This window comes from Alligator sinensis, unplaced genomic scaffold, assembly GCF_000455745.1.
Source record: "Alligator sinensis unplaced genomic scaffold, ASM45574v1 scaffold482_1, whole genome shotgun sequence".
Classification (NCBI taxonomy): Eukaryota; Metazoa; Chordata; order Crocodylia; family Alligatoridae; genus Alligator; species Alligator sinensis.
In genome coordinates, this window is record NW_005842084.1 from 2,429,493 (window position 1) to 2,451,036 (window position 21,544).

The 21,544-nt window shown below is 41.6% G+C and overlaps 1 protein-coding gene across 3 annotated transcripts in view; it reads right to left on the bottom strand.

Moving 5' to 3' along the window:
• Positions 1 to 5,000: 5,000 nt before the first annotated feature.
• The window catches only part of ZNF451 (zinc finger protein 451), a 48,624-nt gene continuing 32,080 nt past the window's right edge, over positions 5,001 to 21,544 (bottom strand). Inside the window, exons 9-15 of one of the 3 annotated variants that reach the window (XM_025204484.1) lie at positions 19,729 to 21,371; positions 18,225 to 18,365; positions 17,032 to 17,162; positions 16,228 to 16,414; positions 9,769 to 9,837; positions 7,287 to 7,343; positions 5,001 to 5,281 (exon numbers count right to left, since the gene is read on the bottom strand). In XM_025204484.1, the coding sequence (XP_025060269.1) occupies positions 7,324 to 7,343; positions 9,769 to 9,837; positions 16,228 to 16,414; positions 17,032 to 17,162; positions 18,225 to 18,365; positions 19,729 to 21,371 (2,191 nt within the window). In that variant the 3' untranslated portion in view covers positions 5,001 to 5,281; positions 7,287 to 7,323. The remainder of the gene's footprint in view (positions 5,282 to 7,286; positions 7,344 to 9,768; positions 9,838 to 16,227; positions 16,415 to 17,031; positions 17,163 to 18,224; positions 18,366 to 19,728; positions 21,372 to 21,544) is intronic. The other 2 variants (XM_025204483.1, XM_025204485.1) reach the window with 2 other exon arrangements.

The following is a 21,544-nucleotide window of genomic DNA, read 5'->3' on the forward strand; positions in this document are numbered from 1 at the left end:
GACTCATTTGTAAACATCAGTGGCCAGTCCTGACCTGGTGCCTCCAGGCCCCAGCCCCCCAGTGTCAGGGGGTGTTTGGCCTGGGGAGCCCTACGTAGCCCCTTGCAGACAGGAGCTCCACCAGCCTGCAAGGGAAAAGCACCATTTCCCACATTTTTCTCCTTTAAAGGAGAATCAATTTTTAAAGTTTGTTTGTGCCCTTTTCATATATTCTTGCAACCCACTTTTGGGTCATGACCCACAGGTTGAGAAACACTGCTTTAGGTAATACACATTAAGTCTATTTTAATGTGCATTAGCTAAAGAGCACTTTTTGTGAGCTTTAATGTGCATTAGGAGAGGCTAATTTGCATTAAAGCCCACATGGAGACATGCCCACTGGTGTAAGACACCACACAGCCCTACCTTGCCTCCACTTATAGGATTATTATAACAGAAATAAGGAGGAGTCAGGGAGCGCCTACTAGTATCTAAGAAGAGCGTGCTATTTGTAAGACACAATTATTGACTTAAGAAGCAACCGTATACAGGTAAGTCTCCTCTGACCTCACTATTACACATGGTTCTAATAAGTCACATACAGGGCCCAGTTGCCATTCCTTTGTATCCATTTCAGATCAGAGATGACAGGAGTTTGAAAACCCCAATTTCTTTGGAAGGATACTACTTTGTCCACCCCACTGGTGGCCAACCTATGGCATTAGCAGTCATTATGTTTGGCGCACACGCCCTGGGCACTGAGTTGGAGCAGTACTCTGGAAAGGGAAAGGGATTGGAGTGGCAATCTGGGACCAATGCTGGCTCAAGGGTTTGGGCTCACCTGATTCAGTGTTGCCACATCCTGGTGACAAATGATGGCACTGGATGACAGCAGTGGCTGATAATCACAGTAGCACTACTTTGGACCTAACTTCCAGCACACTTCCCAAAAAGGTTGGCCACACTTTACCAACCAACTTTTGCTTTTCAGTCAGGGAAACTGATGTTGCCCATGCTTAATGCATGCTCACAGTAGTATGAATCAAAGTGTTCTCTCAGGCTTGTCCATTAAAAATGACATCATTTCCCAAATGCTTTTGATTTAAAACCAAACCACTCAGCCAGCCTTGGCCTAGTTTACTATAATGCCCTTCTTCTCTGCATGGCTGCCCTGTCAGATTGTGCAACAAATTTCCTTGTAGCACTTGCTCTATTTTGTTTAGTCATGAAGAACAGGTACCTTGTATCCCCAGAAATGAGATAGCAGACACATTTAGTCTGGATCTGCCAGTGTGTATTCTTTTTGAGATGCATTTATTCCATCCAGGCTATAGTTTATTCTAAATGGATAGTGTATAAAGAGTAAAGAATTAAACAATGTAAAAAAACGTATCCTGTAAAATGCTTTATTACCATATTTACCTGAACACAAGACATCCCTTGATATAAAATGACCCCCCCCCAATAATTAGATTCTACACACAGAAAATGTATACATTTATTATAATTATCCAGGTGTGGAATTGAATTATTGGAGGACCATCTTAAATTAATCTCCCCCCACTACTGCAGGTGGTGTGGGGAAAGGTGGTAAAGGGGTAGTAATGGGGCAGGCAGTGGAAGAGGAAGGCAGCTTGCTCCCTGCCACCTCTCTCCCCACCTATGCTTACCTCCTATTATGCTTTCCCCCACCCACCCCAGCCTCAGGCTGCCCCCAATCCCTCCATCTCCCTCCATGTCACTTCTGGCTGCTGGTTGAGCTGGGGGCACAGCAGCAGTGCCTGCTAGGTAGGCTGAGGTCCTGATCCTAGCTGGCAGCACCTGCTGTGCAGCCTTACTTTCCTTTTTCCTACAGCAGAGGCTTATGCAGCAGAAGCTGCTATTACTATATTTCCTCACTTAAAACATGCACCTCAATTTCCAGCAGCTGTATATAAGAAAAATGTGGTAATTTATTCTGTAATAATTCTATTTCTTTGTCCAGTTCAGTGGTTCTTAAGCTTTATCAACTAAAGACTCTGCTCCATAACTTTTGTGAGTTGAGTGGTATCCCATTTGAAAAAAAAACATTTATTACTGTGTTTACCTCCTTGCACAAAGGTCAGATAGTGTCAGGAGAAAAGGGGGGGGGAAGAAGAGCAGCCATGCAGGGACCAGCATGTAGTTCTCTCCTTGTAAAGGGCCCAAATAGTTAAGATATTGCGCTTTTCCATCCAAAGAGTTATTGTAGAAAAATAGTGTTACAACTCTCTGTCCCCACACCTGAAATTATTATTGTTGCTGTTTCTAAGAATGAGAGAGAATAGCAGGGAAACTTTCCTTCTATGAAAGAAAATGTTGCGACTTCATGGTTCTATAAACTTAACCATATTTGGTAAAGATTACTATGGCCTGCATGACGCACAGTATTTACCATAAAGATTAATCATGGGTTTCCCTTAAGACTCTGAAATTATGTGACTTCTGTAAAATTCTGTAACGTTAAGCTCTGTGCATTTAAGAGAATTAACTCTGTTTATTACTTAATATATGTTGCTATATATGTGACAGTTCAATTAAAACTAACCCTATTCTCCTCTCCCCTCTATGGATTTATTACTTATGAAGACAGCTAAGCAAGGATCTTACTCTAGCTTATTTGGCATCTTGTCTTCTCTTTGAAATTGGCAGAGGGAGCAATTACATACAACCCCAGCAGAATGCAGCCCAAATGAGTATCAAGAACCAAGAAGGTAAAGAATGGGTGACAAGGATTTTAAAGTCAGAGATCTAAATTAATATGTACTTGTGGAAATGCAAATTTGCCATTTTAATTCTGAAAAAACTCAGATTACTAGTATTTCTTTATGTTTTACGTACCAGTTATATTTGAAGGTAACAAAACACTGAAGCAACAGGCAAAAGAATACGATGAAAATCAAGGCGGAAGTGTTGTTTTTTTCCCTTTCAAAATAGGCATATTAAACAGCAATCAAGATATACTGCAAATATTCTGAATGCTTGAGAAATTAATTTTAACATAACCTTGCAAGAATGATGTCTAATAAAAAGGCTGCTTGCATGGCTTGATGTTACAAACCCTATGCAGTGACTGTAAGATTTGAAGAAAGGTTTTATTTATGAATATTGTAGAACGTGTGGCTGGAGTATTCAGGGTTTGAAGATTGTTAGCATGTTTTTTTTCTGGCTTGTATTTCGATACCCCAGCTGGGCCAGGCAGCAGGGCAGGTGGGGAAGCTTCCACCAAACACCCTCCCTGCCCAGTTGTTGGGGGGAGAGGGCACTAGTAGGCGGCTGGGTAGAGGGGCCACACTGGCCAGAGGTGGTGGCTGCTTGGCTGGGCTCACCATTCTCCAGCTGCCTGCTGGGAGGCCTGTGGGAGCACACCCGAGCTCAGAGAACAGCTCAACTTGCATGTGGCACCACACACACGTTTGCTGCAACACAAACTGCGCAGCTATGCTTGTCTGGACACTGCCATTGTAAGCACAGAAAAGGACCCAACTCACTGAAACAAGCTTCCATAACAGACACAGTGGTAATACTGGAAGTGCAACTTAAAGCCCTAAAATTTTAAAAAGTTTGTAACAAAGCCCTTCCCTAGCCAACCTTTACATTTTTATATGAATTTGTCTAGTCAGTTTGTTCTTCTAACTTTGATACTGAGGTGGCTGCATAGTGGTGGCGAGACCCACCTCCCAATCCTCTTAAGTAATGCTTTCCTTAACTGGGAGCTGCAGAAGCAGATATAAATGTGCAGAATAAAACAAATCTGATCACTATCTCCTGACAAAGATTAAGAGTTGCAACGTCATCGGGCTCTATGACCCTGTTCTACTTCCAGTACTCTAACTTTCAGGATGTTTTTTTTTGTTTTAATACTGCAATAAAAGCTCTTTCCAAACTGTTTTTGGGTTTAAACCAGTTTCATCTTTCAACTATCTGCAATATTGTCAAATAGATCAGAGATCCTTCACTAGGTGTAATAGATGGCTTGCTTGAGGTTAAGCATTTGCTCTAGGGATATTTTGGATCATGTTTCCCAGAGAAGAGTGAAATGTCTACCACAATTTTATAGATTCTTTAAGCATAAGCAATCACAGTCCAGAGTAATTTTGCCTTTTGGAAAAGGTTTTAAATCCAGTCAAATCTGTGCTCCTTTTTAACTTTTAGAGGTATATGAAATATTTAGACTTACACTAGTTGCATACAGTGTGCTTATGCCAAGTCAAATGGTGACTTCACACCTTATTACACTACCGTTTCATATCAATTTACCTACACAGGACCACATAAGCTAGAAAAACTGGGTAAAACCAGAGAGCTATATAGGTATTTTGTAATAGGGAAGGAGGGAGTTAAAAAGCTTGATTACAGAGAAACGAGCAGAATTCATCAAAAAAGTAAAAACATAAAATAATTAATGTTTAATTATATTCAAATATGGAAATATCAGCTCTCTTCATAAAGAAAAAAAAAGTGTGCGCAACAGAGAAAGTAGAATACAAAAATTATTTCACTTGTACCTCTAAGAGGTAATTGCAAGGGAAGTTTGCTTTATTTACAAACTGTGCTCCAGCCTTTATCAAGACAGGGATAGAAACATTAAATTTTAACCCAACTAGCATAACAAATTAAGATACCACATTTATTGAAAATAAAAATAGCTATTTATCTAAATGTCCTGATCTTGCAAAGTTTTGCAGAGGCACAGGGGCCTGCCCATGCATTATTAGTTGAAGGAGAGGGGTCCAAACTCATTAGAAAAAAGATTGGCAAGGTAATCTGCTCTGAAATAATGGAGGCTTACTCATTTTTATCTCCTGTAAAGGTACATGGGAAAAAAAGTAACTACATTTAAAAAAAAAAAAAAAGATAATATTTTACAAAAGAAGAATTAAATTCAAGAGCCAGTAGGGTAAGAAGAGCCTACTTCTTAGGCTACAAGTTATGATGATGTCAGCAGAAACTCATGATTCATTACCTCATAGTCATCATTCGTTAGAAAAAGGAACATGAAAGGCTTTTAAAATTTATTTTCTTCTATCACACATAATAAGTTGCAGTATATACATCTATAAACTCCAGATGTTAAATTGCATGACTCAAACAGCAACGTTATATTACAAATCTAAACATACAAGTGCTATTAAAGCAGTATTTCCTGACCCTTTGTAAATGGATGAATACGCGTCCATTTCCATAAACAGCTTAGATGGCATGCTACTAGCACACAGTAGTAACTTCATTTATATGTCCTCCAGACTTCGCTTGATAGCTTCTTGCAATTCTGCATCTTGCTCTGCATAAGAAGATTCGATTTTCAAATTGTGGGTTGGCAACTCATTATGTACATACTTATGTCAATATCACTTAATGAAGAAATACTTGCTGCTTTAAAACTGCTGTGTGCAATCAGTCAACCTTATCAAGACAGGATGTAGCACCAATAGGTAAGGCAATTTTCATACTATGTATTCAGAATTCAAAAGTGTGCGAAGCACCATTGACTGGAATGTGCCAATTCTTGCATTAGGACACTATTAGTTAAAGGTATGCAGTAGAGGCATTTGTTATAAATATTAGATTGAGGAACAAAAATGAACAGAAAAAGCCAACTATAAAAATAAATGAACAAACTCAAAAGATGTGTAAAATAGAAGAGCTTCAGTAAAACAGTCCACTTCCCAGTCAATAGGTATTCTAAGCACAAGATGTGCAATCATAGCAGACACTGTTGCTGCTAGTTTCATTAGCAGGGCCAAGAAATGAGCAGAGAAAGAAACAATGAACTCTAGCTTTTGTAGTGCTCCATCCAAATCAGAAATAGAACATGTTGGTAAAGTGCAGAAAAGCTGGTACTGCACTGGCCTCTGCAGATAAAGATGGCATATCTAAAACTACTATTAAAGCTCCTTTCATAACCACAAAATACACACACAAGTGTACTGAACTTGTGCTTGTTCACATAGTTTAGTACTGCTTCAGGTACTGAGCTAATTAATCAATAATATAATTACTCCTCTGTTTTAGAAGGCCACAGCCAGGCTCCCAATTACAGACAGTTTAAAATGAAGGCTGAGTAGTTTGTGACAATGATGGTAATCTAATTATTGCCATGAAAACGTTGATCATATTTAGTACAATAAACATTTAAAACATTTTTTTTTTTTTTGCCAAATTCAGGTTATTATTCTAGACCTGGTATAATCTGGATTTAGATCAGGACATGGAATTGAAACCATTACAATTGTACTGATGGACAAGCTCCTGCTCAACTACATTTAATACTGCCAACAGTGAGGATCAACCATGCATTCAACTGGTTTAGGTCCTACATGGAGGCAAGGTCCAAAAACAAAGAATCTACCACAGCTAGGACTCCTCAATGAAGTCCTACACAGATGATTTTTTTCTCTATTTCCATTCAACTTCTACCTGTAGCCAGTAGCAGAACTGTTAGACCTACTAAAAGTGTCCACTGATTTTACTATACCATATTATTTATGATGTGCCACAGACATGAACAGTTTTTTTATTGTAAAAAATTTTAAAAAAAAAGGTTATGGAGAGATGAGCGTTATACCTAGTTAAGGGGAGGAGGAGTTGTCAGCCAGTCCAGTAACGGATCACTTAAACAGCACTAAGTTCCTGTGGGATAAGTTAGGGATAATGGACCCTCTGTTCATGTCTATTTACTGCAGGGAAAGGAGCAGAGACAAAAGAGCTACCAAAAAGTAGACTGTGGATGGTTAGTGTCCCTACCCCCTTCCTGTGGGCTTCTAACTGTATAATCTACTTGTCTGTCCATTCTCTAAGGAGGGGCTGAAAATCTATTTAACCTAAGAGCCTACCTTTAGTTTTTCATATGCTGCCTTCCTGTCAATTGGATGTTTCTTTTTGAGAAACTGATCAGTAGCAGCATAATACATTACATGGCAAATGAAAAACAAATCACAGAATGAGAACACTGATTCTTGCAACTAAATCTAAGTAGCTCCTGAACTCTAGCCATATTTAAAGAAGCAATACTAATATTCATAAAGCAGTCTAGAATACCTACCAAGACCTTTAGAAACTATGCTTAGTAGTATATGGAAAATCTAACTGAAAAAGTTACATGTATATTATATTTGCTTATGCCTTTCTTTATTCAAGTTTCAATTGTAAAGATGTTAGGTTTTGTTTTGTTTTTTTAAACTTTTAATCCTCTTATTTGCTACAGACCTATATAAGCTGTTAATACAACACAGTACATGAGAAAAAGTGACAAAAGTAAGCAAGCAGAGGACAAGATAAATACCAACCTTTAAGTGTGATATAGAAAAAACAGCATTCTTTCCACTAAGGTAAGGTGTCAAGATCTACACACAGAATCATAGAAAATTAGGGTTGGAAGAGACCTCAGGAGATTATCTAGTCCAGGGATTGGCAACCCCCAGTACATGTGCCGAGCACAGCACGTGAGGCCACTTTGCTCGACATGCCACGGCCAGCCCTGGCTCTGGGTAGCTGCTGGAGCCTGGGCTGCTCCCAGCAGGGCTTGCAGCATTCCAGCTGCCTGCTGGGAGCAGCCCAGGCTCCATGGCTAGCAGCAGCTACCCAGAGCCGGAAGGTTCCAAACAGCTGCATCAGGCTCCGGAGCCCAGGCATCAGCTCTGTACCGGCGCATGCACCCGTGCGTCGGAGCGATGGGTGGAAGAGGGGACTGAGGCAGCGCAGACCCGGTCTCTCCCCAGCTCCCAGCACAGACCTGGTGACTGGGCTCCAGAGCCCAGTACAGCTGTTTGTAGCCAGCCTGGGCTCTGGGCAGCTGTAGCAAGCAGCAGGCAGGCTGCAAACAGCTTCACCAGGCTCCACAGCTCCAGCATCAGCTCCATGCTGGCGACAACTGCATGTACACCTCGGGGCAGACAGCAGGGCAGCACAGCCTGTCCCAAGGTGCACGTGCAGTCGCCACCAGCACAGAGCTGATGCTGCAGCTGTTTGCAGCCAGCCCGGCACAGCCGTCCAGAGCCCAGGCTGGCTACAAACAGCTGTTACAAACAGCTGCACTGGGCGCCAGAGCCCTACCATCACCTCTGTGCCAGGAGCGGGGGAGAGACCGGGGCTGTGTTGCCTCAGGCCCCTCCCCCACTGTCCGTTACGACGTGCAGGTGCATGCGCTGGTACAGAATGGATGCCAGGGCTCTGGAGCCCGTAACAGCTGTTTGGAGCCTCCTGGCTGCAGCCAGCCCCGGCTCTGGGTAACTGCTGCCAGCCACAGAGCCCAGGCTGGGGGGCGCTGGCTGCCCCAGTACACTCCGGCACCTTCCAAGGTAGGCATTGTGGGGGTTTTCAGAACGCTGACCAAAAAATGTTGCCTACCCCAATCTAGTCCAATCCCCTACTCAAAGCAGGATCATCCCCAACTAGATCATCCCAGCCAAAGCTTTGTCTACCTGGGTCTTCAAAGCTTCCAGGAATGGAGATTCTACAACCTCTCTGGGAAACCTGTTCCAGTGCTTTGCTACCCTCCCAGGGAAAAAGTTTTTCCTACTATCCAACCTAAAATTCCCCTGCTGCAACTTGAGACCATTGCTCCTTGTTCTTCCATCTGCCACCACTGAGAACAGTCTAGCTCCATCCTCTTTGAAACCCCGCTTCAGGTAGTTGAAGGCTGCTGTTAAATCCCTCCTCCCTCAGTCTTTTTGTCTCCAGACTAAATAAGCCCAGTTCCCTCAGTCTCTTGTCATAAGTCAGGTACCCCACACCCCTAACCATTTTCAATGCCCTCCACCAGACTCTCTCCAATTTGTCTATATCCTTTCTGTAGCGGGAAGCCCAAAAACTGGACAATACTCCAGATGCGGTCTCACCAGTGCTGAATAGAGGGGAAGAATTATTTCCTTGGACCTGCTGGCACTGCTCTTACTAATGCAGCCCAGTATACTGTTAGCCTTCTTTACAATAAGGCCACACTGTTGGCTCATAGTCAGCTTATTGTCTACTGTAACCCCCAGGTCCTTCTTTGAGGAGCTGCTGCTTAGCCAGTCAGTTCCCACCCTGTCCTGGTACATGGGCTTGTTCTGTCCTAAATGTAGGACTTTGAACTGGTCCTTATTGAACCTCATGAGTTTTTCTCAGTCCAATCCTCCAATATGTCAAGGTCTCTCTGAATCTTATCCCTACCCTCCAGTGTATCTACTGCTCCCCACAGCTTTGTATCATCTGCAAACTTGCTGAGGGTGTACTCCATTCCATCTTCCAAATCATAGATAAAAATATTGAACAAGACAGGCCTGAGGACCATCTCCTGGGGTACTCCACTTAATACCAGCTGCTGACCAGACATAACTATATACACAAAGGGCAGGTTAAGCTAACTGCATGCAAATTTACAGCTTACTTCTAAACAGGCTAGAATTGCTCAGCCAAGATCTATTGTTTAACTCTGAACTAATTAAATACATGCGTTTCAAGAATAATGCCACTGAAGTTAATGGAGTCAAACTAATTAAGACTGGTATGAAGTGACATCCCCAAAAATCAGGCCCTCGATCCTCTAGGGAGGGCCAGTGAAAGTTGAGTCAGTTGGCATCCTTTTCTGACTAGTGCACACACTTTTCTTTATTTTGCAATGGTGCTTATTGTTCATAAATGCTCAATGAACCAAAGAAATGTAATTAAACTATTTGACACTGCATTCTTTAACAGACGTTTGACACAAATTATGATTTATAATTCAGTTTCTAATTCTCTAATCAACAGGTACTCTCTGAAATAAGTGAAATGAAAATTAAAACATACCTTCGTGTTTCTTTGTTTCTTCTAAACTCATCTGCACTGTCTTTTTAATATTTTCTTCATCTTCACTGTCTGAAACAAATACATAGAAAAAAAAATTCGTTCAGATTTATATGCTGCCCTCCCAAAATAAAAGGTTGAAGACAGCTTAAAAATGAAATAAATCAGGGGTTTTCAACCTTTTTCGATCACTGCCCCCCACCAGGCAGCCAGCCGCAGAGCCGTGTACCCCTGGCTGCCGAGCTAGAGGAAGGGTGGGGTTCATGCAACCGTATGCAGAGCAACAGCAGCTGCAGCGTGCAATCCCCCCCATCCCCCCCCTCCGTGTCCAAGTGGGCGAGCAGCACCCGGGAAGCAGTGTGGGATGATGCATGGTAGTGCTGCGTCCCCACACGCCCATGCGTACCCCCTGGGGCCTTCTCAAGTACCCGAGGGTACGTGTACCCCCGGTTCACAACCCCTGCAATAAATTATAAAAAGTTACATATGTTAAAAGATGTGTGTAATACATTCTCTAAACAATGCCCCAGAACTTAACTCCACCTGCTCAAAACCTGGGCTCTAACATTACTCTAACATTACATTTTAGAAGATGTCCAGGACCCAACGTGAGGGGGTGGCTGATCAATTCTATGGACAGATCATGGGGCCGACCACCATTTTCAAGGACTCATCATGTCAGCACCCCCCCACCCCCACACACACACCTCTGGCTGACCAAGGGGCCCTGGTGACCCCACCTCGGATTGGTGGAGGACTGTCCATCTTACAGGCCCACTCCTTGCCACTGACTGCATGAGGGCTGTCACATCGCCCTGCTTCTCACCACAGATTGGAGGAGAGGGTGGGGCTGCATGATAGGCAGCCCTCTCAGCCAGTCAGTAGCAAGGGGTGGAGGCAGCAGTCATCTTGCTTGCTCACCTTCATGCGGGCAGCCCCCTTTGTGCCAGGCTGCGTGGTCAGGACTGCTGGCTCCCACTGGGAAACCATGATTTTATTTTTAGCAGGTTTTATGTTTTTCTTCTCCCCCCAACCACAGATTTTGTGGATAATTGCCCAATTTTGCAATTTCTGCAAAAACCGTGCAATCATGATTTGAGTAGGTCCCTATCATAGTATATGATAATGCAACCTGCTAAAGAGAAGTTGCCCTGAACTTACACTAGGAAAAGTGGTTGTTTTTAGGTTAAATTCATTTAGCTCACATAAGCTAAACGCACTTTTTCTATTCTAGATGAGAACTTCCTAAGGCTGGCTTATCACTGGTATTTTTCAGGTAAGGGGGAGCTGACTCACAGAAAACAATGCCCAAGGAGTTTTCAGAGTCTTTAGGCCTGCTTAATATTGTCATCATCTCCCAGACAACATCATCTCTTGAATGTATCATATGTAGTTCTGCCTGCATGGATATGAAGTCCAATTTTACACAGGAGGAGACATATTAAGTTGCAGATGATTGTTTGCAATATTAAAAGACATTTAGAGACGCTGCTGCTTAACCATCAGATCACAAAGATACGGCTGCCATTCACATGAAAGTAAGTGACAGGTAGATTGCATTCAGCAGTGACAAGAGCATGACCGCAAGACTGTTGGATAATGAAGGCTATCAGGGGATGGTAAGGAATTCCAAAAGCTCCAATTCCAGAATTTCCACAGTATATTCAAGTGTCTGGTGGGCATTGGTTTTGGTGCATTCCCCACACCTCACCCCCTGCAATTTTTCCTTTAAAAGGATCTCAGTAAACAGGCCACTAGCCTGAGGAATCAGGAATGATCAAGATCATTAGTTACACCTTATATCATATTCCTTGGTTTTATTTTCATATTGTTAGCAATTACTATTGTGGGGATTATCTTCTTGGATAAGGGGGTCTTATACTAAACCAGTGGCTCCCAACCTTTTTTTGCTGCGACCCTAAATCCAGGTTGCAACCCCCTCCCCTGCTGCCAACTCACTCATGCCCAGCAGCACCAGCAGAGCCTGGGCTGGGCCAGGATCACAGGGGGCAGCAGTGGATAGAGCTGTACAGACTGTGCACTTGGAGAGCCCCGCAGGCAGGAGGAGTAGACCCCCTGCAACCCAGATTTGGGTCATTCCCCGAGGCTGGGAGCCATTATGCTGAATTAAATAAAGATCAAAACCTTTTTTTGCTGCGACCCTAAATCCAGGTTGCAACCCCCTCCCCTACTCCCAACTCACTCATGCCCAACAGCGCCAGCAGAGCCTGGGCTGGGACGGGACCACGGAGGGCAGCAGCGGAGAGAGCTGTACAGACTGTGCACTGGAAGAGCCCTGCAGGCAGCAGGGGTGGACCCAAAAAACAGAAGAGTTGAACCAATTACTCCACCCCTTTATTTCCTGGGATGAGCACTAATAGCTAATGGCATTTTTACATGTGCTCCAAGGGTGAGGGGAGGCGCTTTAATTAGAGCAGCTCTCAGAGACTCTAATTAAAAATCGCCCATAGTATCTCGTGTATTCCTGGGCTTCCAAATGGCAGTGGGGGTGCTTTAACTAAAGCTTGAACGAGCTTTAAAGTGCCCATACCTTCATTTTGAAGCGCAGGAATGTCAATACATGAGATGCAGAGGCTGCTGGAGACATGTTAAATCAGAATCAGTAATTATAGTGCAGAGCAGCCTCCCCACATAACTACAGGTACCCTGAGACTCTGAAAAGACTGACTCATGGCAAGTAGAACGTAGTTAGATCAAATATGTCCTATTTCAAGCCAAGGTCTTCCTGATAAAATCCTCCGAGGAAGTTATTTGGGAAACCTGACAGAGGACCCTCCTGAGTAGGTGAAGCTGAAGACTTCAAACTAGTGACTTATCTGTAGAACTAATCAGCATAAAGCTATGCCAATGGTATCTTAAAAGTAATCAGGTAGGGTCACTTGATTCAGTGGTCCCCTTCAAATAGCTCATGAAGGCATCAGCTTCCTGTGAGGGGACTGCCATCATAACAGGTGTTAACAGATCACATCAACTGTCTGCAAAACTCCTGTATTTTCTTAGCTCGCCCTTAGATTACTCCAAGACTCACCTTTTCACAAAAAATACTGTGGCTTTAGTGACTGGATGCACTATACTGATGATCGGGGTCAGCAGCTTATGTTCATGGGCTGACTCTACGGGGCAGCCACTTTGACCGTTCAGGGGGCTTTGCTTGTGTCATGGTGTGGCCAAGTAGCAGGGAAGAAGTGGCAGTACAAACAGCCAGGTGCTAGTACCAGCCTGCCACACCCCTGAGCTGGGTCACTCTGGCCTACCACTGGAAAAATATCGCTGAATGCTGATCAGAAATGATGTGAATGCTCCTATTTTTCATTTGAATATGAAGGCATAGCATTATATTCTGAAATAAGAATCAAGTAATTGTAAGGAGGGGCAGGATTAATTTGAGATTTTGAAGACGTGCCACATTTAGCCTTGCCTACCTGAGAAAATTTTTGCCAGTTGTACCAGCAGAGCCTCTCTGTGAAACAGTTATTCTAGAATAAGAGCAGTTTTTTGAGTTATGATTAACCAAATTAAGATCAGAAGAGCATTAAACAAGGGTGGAGCTTTACAGAACAGCAGGTGTTCCACAGGAACTGCCCATGTGTCCAGAACTTATTCCATAGTCAAAGAAAACTAAACTGTACTAATTAAGCCCTCAAAAGAGGAGCAACTACTATAGGTCAAGCCCTGCCTTTTACTTCAGCCTAACTGGTTTCTGTTCTTATGCCCAAAGCCACTTTTATACCAAGAATAAGAGTATCTGTGGTGGGGTATATTAGTATAGGTTTAAAATAACACCAAAAGGTCCAATCTCTTTTATTGATCCTCAACAAGATAGGATCAATAAAATATGAAATAAACCTGTATTCTATAGGGATTAATCAGTAATTTTCCCCCTTCTGTAGAAACAAAATAATCTAAGGGTCTCCTATACATTCCACAGTCTCCCCAAGAACCACATTTCCCCCCTTTTCCTCTTTCTGGACAGTTTATACCATAAAGGGAACTACATGTGTTTATTTTACCCAAGTCTCCCCACAAGCTGCCACCACACAGTCCTCCCAGGGTGATGCTTGCTTCCAATCAGTGCCAACTTGTCTGGTCTCAGATGGTAACAACACACTACTACCATTTCATTATGCAAATAAGTTCATGTTTGTCCGCAGACCATCGTCCCCCCTGAGCACACTTAGAACAAGGATTAAAGGCCCCAAGCGTGATAGCATTCTGAAAATTGACAGAAAATCCTGAGATCACCTGAAAAGGGGTGTATTAGGAACAGAAATGTTAGACTGTCTACATCAGAGGGGGCAAGAATTTTTGTGGGTGACATCTTCTATGGTTGCACGGCTGATGCAGAACAAAGAAAGGATTAGGGGCCTGGGAAGCAAGACTTACAAGGGAAGACTGAAAGAACTAGGGTTTTTAGCCTGGGAAAGAGAAGACAACTTGAGATGTTTTTTTGGGGGGGGGGGGGGGGGGGGGGGGGGGGGGCGGACACGGGACGACACTGATAACAGCTTATTACAAAGAGGATGTAAATGGGCTTTTTTCTGGGGCTGTAGGGGACAGGACCAGGAACAATGACTTCAAGCTGCAGCAAAGGAAATTTAGAATGGAGATTAGAAGGAACTTTCTGACTATGAGGATGATCAAGTACTGGAACAGGCTAATTAGAAAAAAAAAAATCTCCATCCCTTGAAATTTTCAAGAGCAGACTAGACCAATGCTCGGCTGGGATTGTTTAGTTAGGGATGTTCCAGCCTTGAGCAGGGGGCTGTACCAGATAGATGTATAAGCTTGTGAGGTCCCTTCTAGCCCTGCTTGCCTATGAAACTATAGTTGGAATGAAGTTAGACAGGCTTTCAAATGCAAAGCATTCATGAGATCAATGCCTTCTTCCCTGTAAACAGAACTACTGGTTGATGAGGATATTTAATGCTTGAGAAATTCAGGAACATCGTCTCAAATCAGTGAAATGTAAGAACTCAAGTTTAAGCATGTATTCCTAAGGAAATAAATGCGTTGTTTGGACACGTGCCATCCATAATCATTTGATACCGCTCTGCAGTTTGTTTTTTAATTTGGTTCATCTGCCACTCATCCCAAGCTCTCACTGAGCCCCGTTATTAGCTATAACTGTCCTTCTCCTTAGCCACCCTTGTTACTCAGACTCCACAATTCCACACAGCTTTACTTGCTCCTCTCCTCTCTAAATCTCAATCTCACTTCTATCCAAAATTATCACAGAGTGGAAAAACCATTCTGAACTTTGTGAATACTAGAATTCACAAAGTTTAAGAGTGGACTTTTTCTGGATATTAGAGTAGTACATAAAATTCAGCCTGCATTTTTACAACCCACTCATTTTGCTCCCTCAGCTGTCTGAATAGAAATGCCACTGCTGCTCCCAGCCAGTTGGTTTTCAAGCAGGAAATCAAAATGAGGTGCTTATATTTTGGGCAGAAAAATCAGCTTCCCCACTTAAGACATACACCCCAATTTTGGGGGCTTGATTTTTGTGAAAAAAGTGTGTAGTATGTGGGAAAATAATGGTATACCATTATTTTGGATGTGGGAATATTCCTTGTTAGCTATTCTTAGAACAAGCTCATAAGGAATTATAGAATTATAAAACACATTGATGCTATTATTCTTAGCCTCCTGTTATATTCCCCTATAGTTAGTTAAACAGTATAATCAAAAGGTATCATACATGCATAAATGAACATATTTTATAGCAGTTATCTTAAAAACCCAGCACAGTTATTAACGACTCTATGGGATAATTAAAACTGGCATGATGAGCAGCCACCTGTAGGTGCCTGAGTGGGTGAAAGGCTGTTGGGAGATGGAGCCCTGTGCACTGGAACAGGAGCTGCCCAGCTGCAGCTTTGCCCCTTCCCCCACTGCAGCTGGCTAGGCCTGTGAGTGTCCCCACAGCCACCACCCTTCCCTGTACTACAGGGGCAAGGAAAAGGAAGAGCCACTTTGGGTTCCAAAAAAACTGTGGAATTCAGATCAACACAGACTATAAATTCAGAGAACAATGGTTATGGTGATTTCCGTTTGAATCCTGTTACTGGTGATTAGCATATCAGAAGTGTGGGAACAAGGAGTACCAGCCACTTTAGTCAAACAGGTTGAAAATACTACTTTCCCAAATTCAGCACACAATTTAACAAGCAAGTCCAATAAATAATAATGGGTATAGCTTATTAAGACTGTGTGGAATGCAATTCTGAACCCAAAGGGTGTACTGAGTAAGGCCAGGAAACCCAAATGTTATATTCTACAAGAAGTGGCAGGCAGGAACAACACAGCAGGGGGAAGGGGAGTCAGAAATATGAATATTGGGTAATAAAGCACCAAGGACAAACAAATCATAGCTGTTGTTCTCAATGTTAGTATCCATTTATTTTACTGGATGGATTCTGCTCATTCTTTATGTACTACCTTTTGTGGTATCCGAAATGCTATTTAATAAGGCACACATCATGTCTCCATCTATGTGATGAGGATTTAGAATGTGAGCTGATCGATGAGTCAGCTTAAACTGCTTCTCCAGTTCTAGAAAACTTTGGTCTCCAGAAAGAACGGTAAAAGGAATTTGTTTGGGGAGGTGTTCATCCAGACGGCCAGCCTAGATGGGAATAAGGAAGAAATTAAAACATTTTAGGTGTCAGACAGTATTTTGATATAAATAAGTTTTCTGGAGAAAAATTTCTTTTTAAATGTAACATTTAAAACAATTTCCTTTTCTATTGCCAGACTCTGCTTTGTTGTTGTTATAGTACGAATTCTACTAAATAATCAGAGATCCATACGAAAAATAAGATAGCCATATAAATGTCACTAGAGAATACATTCACTCTGAATATTCAGTTCTCTGCTCAGCACAAAACAAGACTCTCCACTAATATTTGCATTTCTAACATAATAGAAGGAACACACTCATGGAAACTGTTGACATCTGAACTTAATATACAACATTAAAAATAAATATATCTTGATGCAAGCACTAGCATGATTTACATGGACAAGAACAATGGTATGAAACTTACTGTCAGCATGGGATTTTCATAAATACTTATCAATGGCTAAACTTTGCTCTTATCACTGCTTCAATATTTTCTAATACTGAACAAAAACGTTTGCAAATTCCACCAATGAACTCAATTTAATTGGCCTAATCATCTCCCACCCACCTTGTTCCAAATAGCAAAATAACCAGCAACCAGACACAGTATTATAACATACTTGCATGCAGAGCGCAAAGTCTGCGGCTTCTCTTCTGGTCCCACAACGTGGATGAAGGAAGAAACATCCTATCTTATTAAGATAATCAAAGATTTTGCACTTATCTGGAGGCTTCCAGTTGCTACATCCTCCTAAACAGTGAAGCAAAAATAGATGCATGTCATTACAAGCCAACAGTAAAAAGAGCAAGTAACTAACATTTTTTTTTAACCAATTGTGGTGTATTATTAAATACAAGTATTGACAAAAGAAGTATCCTGAATTCTGAAAAGAACTTGCCTATGACCCTCAGTAAAACTTTTCAAGTTAGTTTTTATATCAATTTCTTGGTTACTCCTGGACAAGCCATCATATTTATAAACATGAACCATTTCAATTTATCTCAAATCACTGCGTCACCAAAATAAAAAATGCTTAATGCAACTTATCTGAAGTTACTATCATGCAGTGTTATTCCCACAAGAAAACTGGGTAATATATTTTCAACAAAACCATTTAAATGGTGGGAGGAGGGGATTAGCATAATTAGTTAAATAAATGTGTACAGCCTGTTTCTGTTTATAATATCCATAGTTCGAAACACTGAAGCTTCCAGAAGGGCCAGCCTGAAGGAAAAAAGCCCTCAATAAGAGTTGTGATCACCTAATACTGTAAATCAAAGTATCTTATTGGTCAGAGAAAATATGCAGAAATCACCAAGGAAATTCCTCAAATCAGTTCTCTTCCCATTATCCCTCCTACTCTCCAGGTCACAGCTATGTGTTATTTATTATGCACAGAAGTGAAAACTTCTATTATGAAAGGGTTATTCAATAATTTAAAAGAAAATGCGAGGGCATTTTGTAGCTAGCATATATAGTAGTATTCTTTATCAGTTGCATGAGTATGTTAATAATTTGCAATACATCATTTTACGTTTTTTGTAGGTTGCTGCTAACTCCATAGGCTACATCCTATTCCACCAATTAAGCACTCAAGCAGGATGATTTAGAATTACCATTAGTGCTGTAACAACAGACTTAAGGAACTTTAAACAGCAGAGAATAGGCTCCTGCCCCAGGTTGGTTTATTCAACTGAACTCTGGGTATGAAGAGGATCATGTTCTTTGCCCTTCTTGGTTCTACAAAGCTCTACTAGACCATTTGTGCCTTTTTGTTAAGCACTTATTGGTATTTCCTGAAATAATCTTTACCTTGAAATCCCCAGATAAATGTCCCTTGGTTCAGGCTAGCCGGAAGACGAGTGAAAAAACTTCCCCAATTGTCTAAATCCACCAACACAATGTGAGTCATGGTCTTGAGGTAGTCAAAATCTGGCAGCTCACTGTCTTCAACTGTATAAAATATACACTGTGAGTGTACCCAAATTTGTTTAAACTGAACATTAAATTTCAGACATGTTTGCAAAAATAAACTCCCAAATAACTGTAAGTGAGAATTATGGTCAGTACTATTACTACTATTGTAGTACTGTTACTACTGATATTACTCGGGCTAGATATCAGGAGGAGCTACTTCACAGTCAGGGCGGCTAGGATCTGGAATGAACTTCCAAGAGAAGTGGTGTTGGCTCCTACCCTGGGGGTCTTTAAGAGGAGGTTGGGTGAACACCTTGCCGGGGTCGTTTGACCCCAGTACTCTTTCCTGCCATGGCAGGGGGTCAGACTTGATGATCTGCTCAGGTCCCTTCTGACCCTACCAACTATCAAACTAAACAGAATTATTTCCCTAGCGATATTTTAATCACTTGGAATTTATATGTAGCACTGACACTGCTCCATGTAGAAGTCTGTTTGGAGCTCTGTATGTTTCTATGTCTGTCTTGATCACAAAATTGGAAGTACTCAGCACTGCTCCATTGATCTGGACATCAAAGCCAAGTCTTGTATCACACCTATACCAGCTATTTGCTTTTGTTTCTAGAAGCAATAAAGTAGTGAGGATGGAGTAAAAAGAATGTTCAAGTTTAGTTCTTAGAGTTAAAATTACAACTTTAAAACTATGAATGGAACAATTTTTTCTGTGTGCAAACTGGAGATGTGCATGATAGATAGTCTTCTGCATTTTTGGTTTTTACCAAATTTCACCGATAAATTACCCGATTTTTTTTTAACTGAAATTATTTGGTTTTTACTGATTTACACCTGTTTTCACACGCCCCCCGTGCCTCGTGGGACCTGTGCAGTGGCAGGAGCTGCGAGCCCCTCCCCACGCCCCCAGACGAGCCGCAGCTCTGCCCTGTGCCCTGCCCTGGTTAGACAGCACCTGGCAGGGCAGGCATGGAGGTCCTGAGGGGTCCATCCCCACCAAAGCTGGCTCCGCACTGGCCCCCCTGTTCTGGGCCATTGAGCGGTGCGGGGCCAGTGCCGAGCTGGGGGGAAGGGTTCTCCCCAACAGACTTTCCCACCCATGGGGCACATGTGCACATGCAAACTTGCTCTCAGCGCCCCCAAATTTATTATTTTCCCCGATTTAAACCAATATTTTTTTCTTTTCTTCCTTTTATCCTGATTTCAACCTGGTTTTTAAGTTTGGAATATAAAACCTGAAAAATTCCCCAAATTTTTTTTGAAAATAAGAACTGAAAATACAGAATACTAATGACAGAATACAGGTTCTACTAAACAACTGCTATACAAGTGAACTACAGCAGTGATTTTTCTACAAAGTATGAAAAACAAAGAATTTCCATATTACCTTCATTAGGTTCTGGCGAATGCGTTTTCTTACTTCTTCCTTTCTTTCCATCTATGGGTCCTTTTAAAGAGGGAGATATTGATCTTTTCGGAAACTTTTCAGAAAGCTTCAGTTTGTCGGGCTTCTTACTCACACAAGCACCGCTTGCTGTGAATTTGAAGACATTGCTTTCTTTTTTTGAACTGAACTGTGTTGTATCAGGCTTCTGCAAGAAGCAATGTTTATCATGATAGTGTTGATGGGCACTCTTAAGATCAGTAAAATTTTTGCTGCATGCACTACACTTCACAACATACATCTCTTGGGTGCATTTCTGTGTTGGGTGACTGCTGAGGTGGTCATTCAAGTCTGCATAATTTTGTGCTGTTGCTGTACAGAAGCAACAGCGAAACCACAGATTTCCTTTTTTTAGCATGTTTTTCAGACAAATATCATAATCTATCTTTCTATTTGCTTTTGAGATGTAATCTTCTCGGCAGCCACAGCTTAGATAGTTTTCTTCTTCTAATGGCAAAAAATCTTCAGTTTTTATTGATGCTTCAGTTTGGTCAGACAAAAACATATAATCCATGCTATGGGAAGACTTATAATGTGTTAGAAATTCTTCTTCAACATCAAAAAAGAGATTCCCACAAATACCACAATAATATTTAACCTGTACTTGTTGATTGTGGTGCGTCTGGCAGTGTCGGTATAGTGTTTCTATTTTACGAAAGTGATTTTTGCACAATCCACAGCAATACCTGTGAAATTCATGGCTTTCTAAAGACATGCAATGCTTTTTAACACTACCTTCAGAATCAAACATTTCCTCACAAATGCGGCACTGCCATTTTCCTAAAATGGGATTTTTCCCAAGGGACTGCTCCATAGAGATAGTAATGGTTTCTTCACATTTAACTGAGGTACTACAAACTGTGTCAGAAGATAGCATAGATTCATCTTCTAGAGCTTCTTCCTGCTCAAAATAGTAACTATGTCCACCATGAAATTCAGTCACATGTGCCATAACATTCTCTTCTTTTGATAAATCTGTATTACATGCTCGACACCAGAAAAGGAAATTAGTCAAGTGTGCCCCTCCGTGGAACCGACTCATATGGAGACTGATAATGCTCGAGTTTTCAGCAAGCTTCCCACAAACCGCACATTTATAACAGATTCTATTTGCTGAAAAAATGTGTTTTTCTACTGACTCTTCAGAAGAAAACTTCAAAAAACATTCACAAAACCAGGCTTTTATTTTGCATGTATTGTCTTGACCTAGTTTTACTCCAACTTCCTGATTTTTGTTTTCTAAATTATTCTTCTGTTTTGAAATGGCAGACTTATTTTCATTAGCAGACTCACTCAAAGTCAACGGTCTCTTAAGTAGTGATGATTTTGACCGATTTATTGTCTGACTGATATGAGACAGATTTTTCTTTCTTCCATTGATATGACAGAAAATCAAGATAGACTCTTCGATTGTGGTAATAATTTTAACCTTGTGCTGAGTTGTTTGGTTATGCTGTTTGATCTGGTTCTCATCAGCAAAGAGCTTATCACAATTTTGACAGCGACCTCTTGCTACAAATATTTCTGCCACCTGGGAAATGCTCTTCTCCGACAGTACTACAGGGCCAGAATTTCGACAACGAGTTCTAAATTGGACATAAATATAAAGACACATTCAGAGCTTTAAACACTTCAAATTTCAGCTGCACCTACACAGTAAGCCTTTTAAATACCCATCCATTTCTTACCACCAACTGCATTAATAGAGAAATAATATTCTTTCTATATGTACTTTAACAGGTTTAATTGCATACTGACA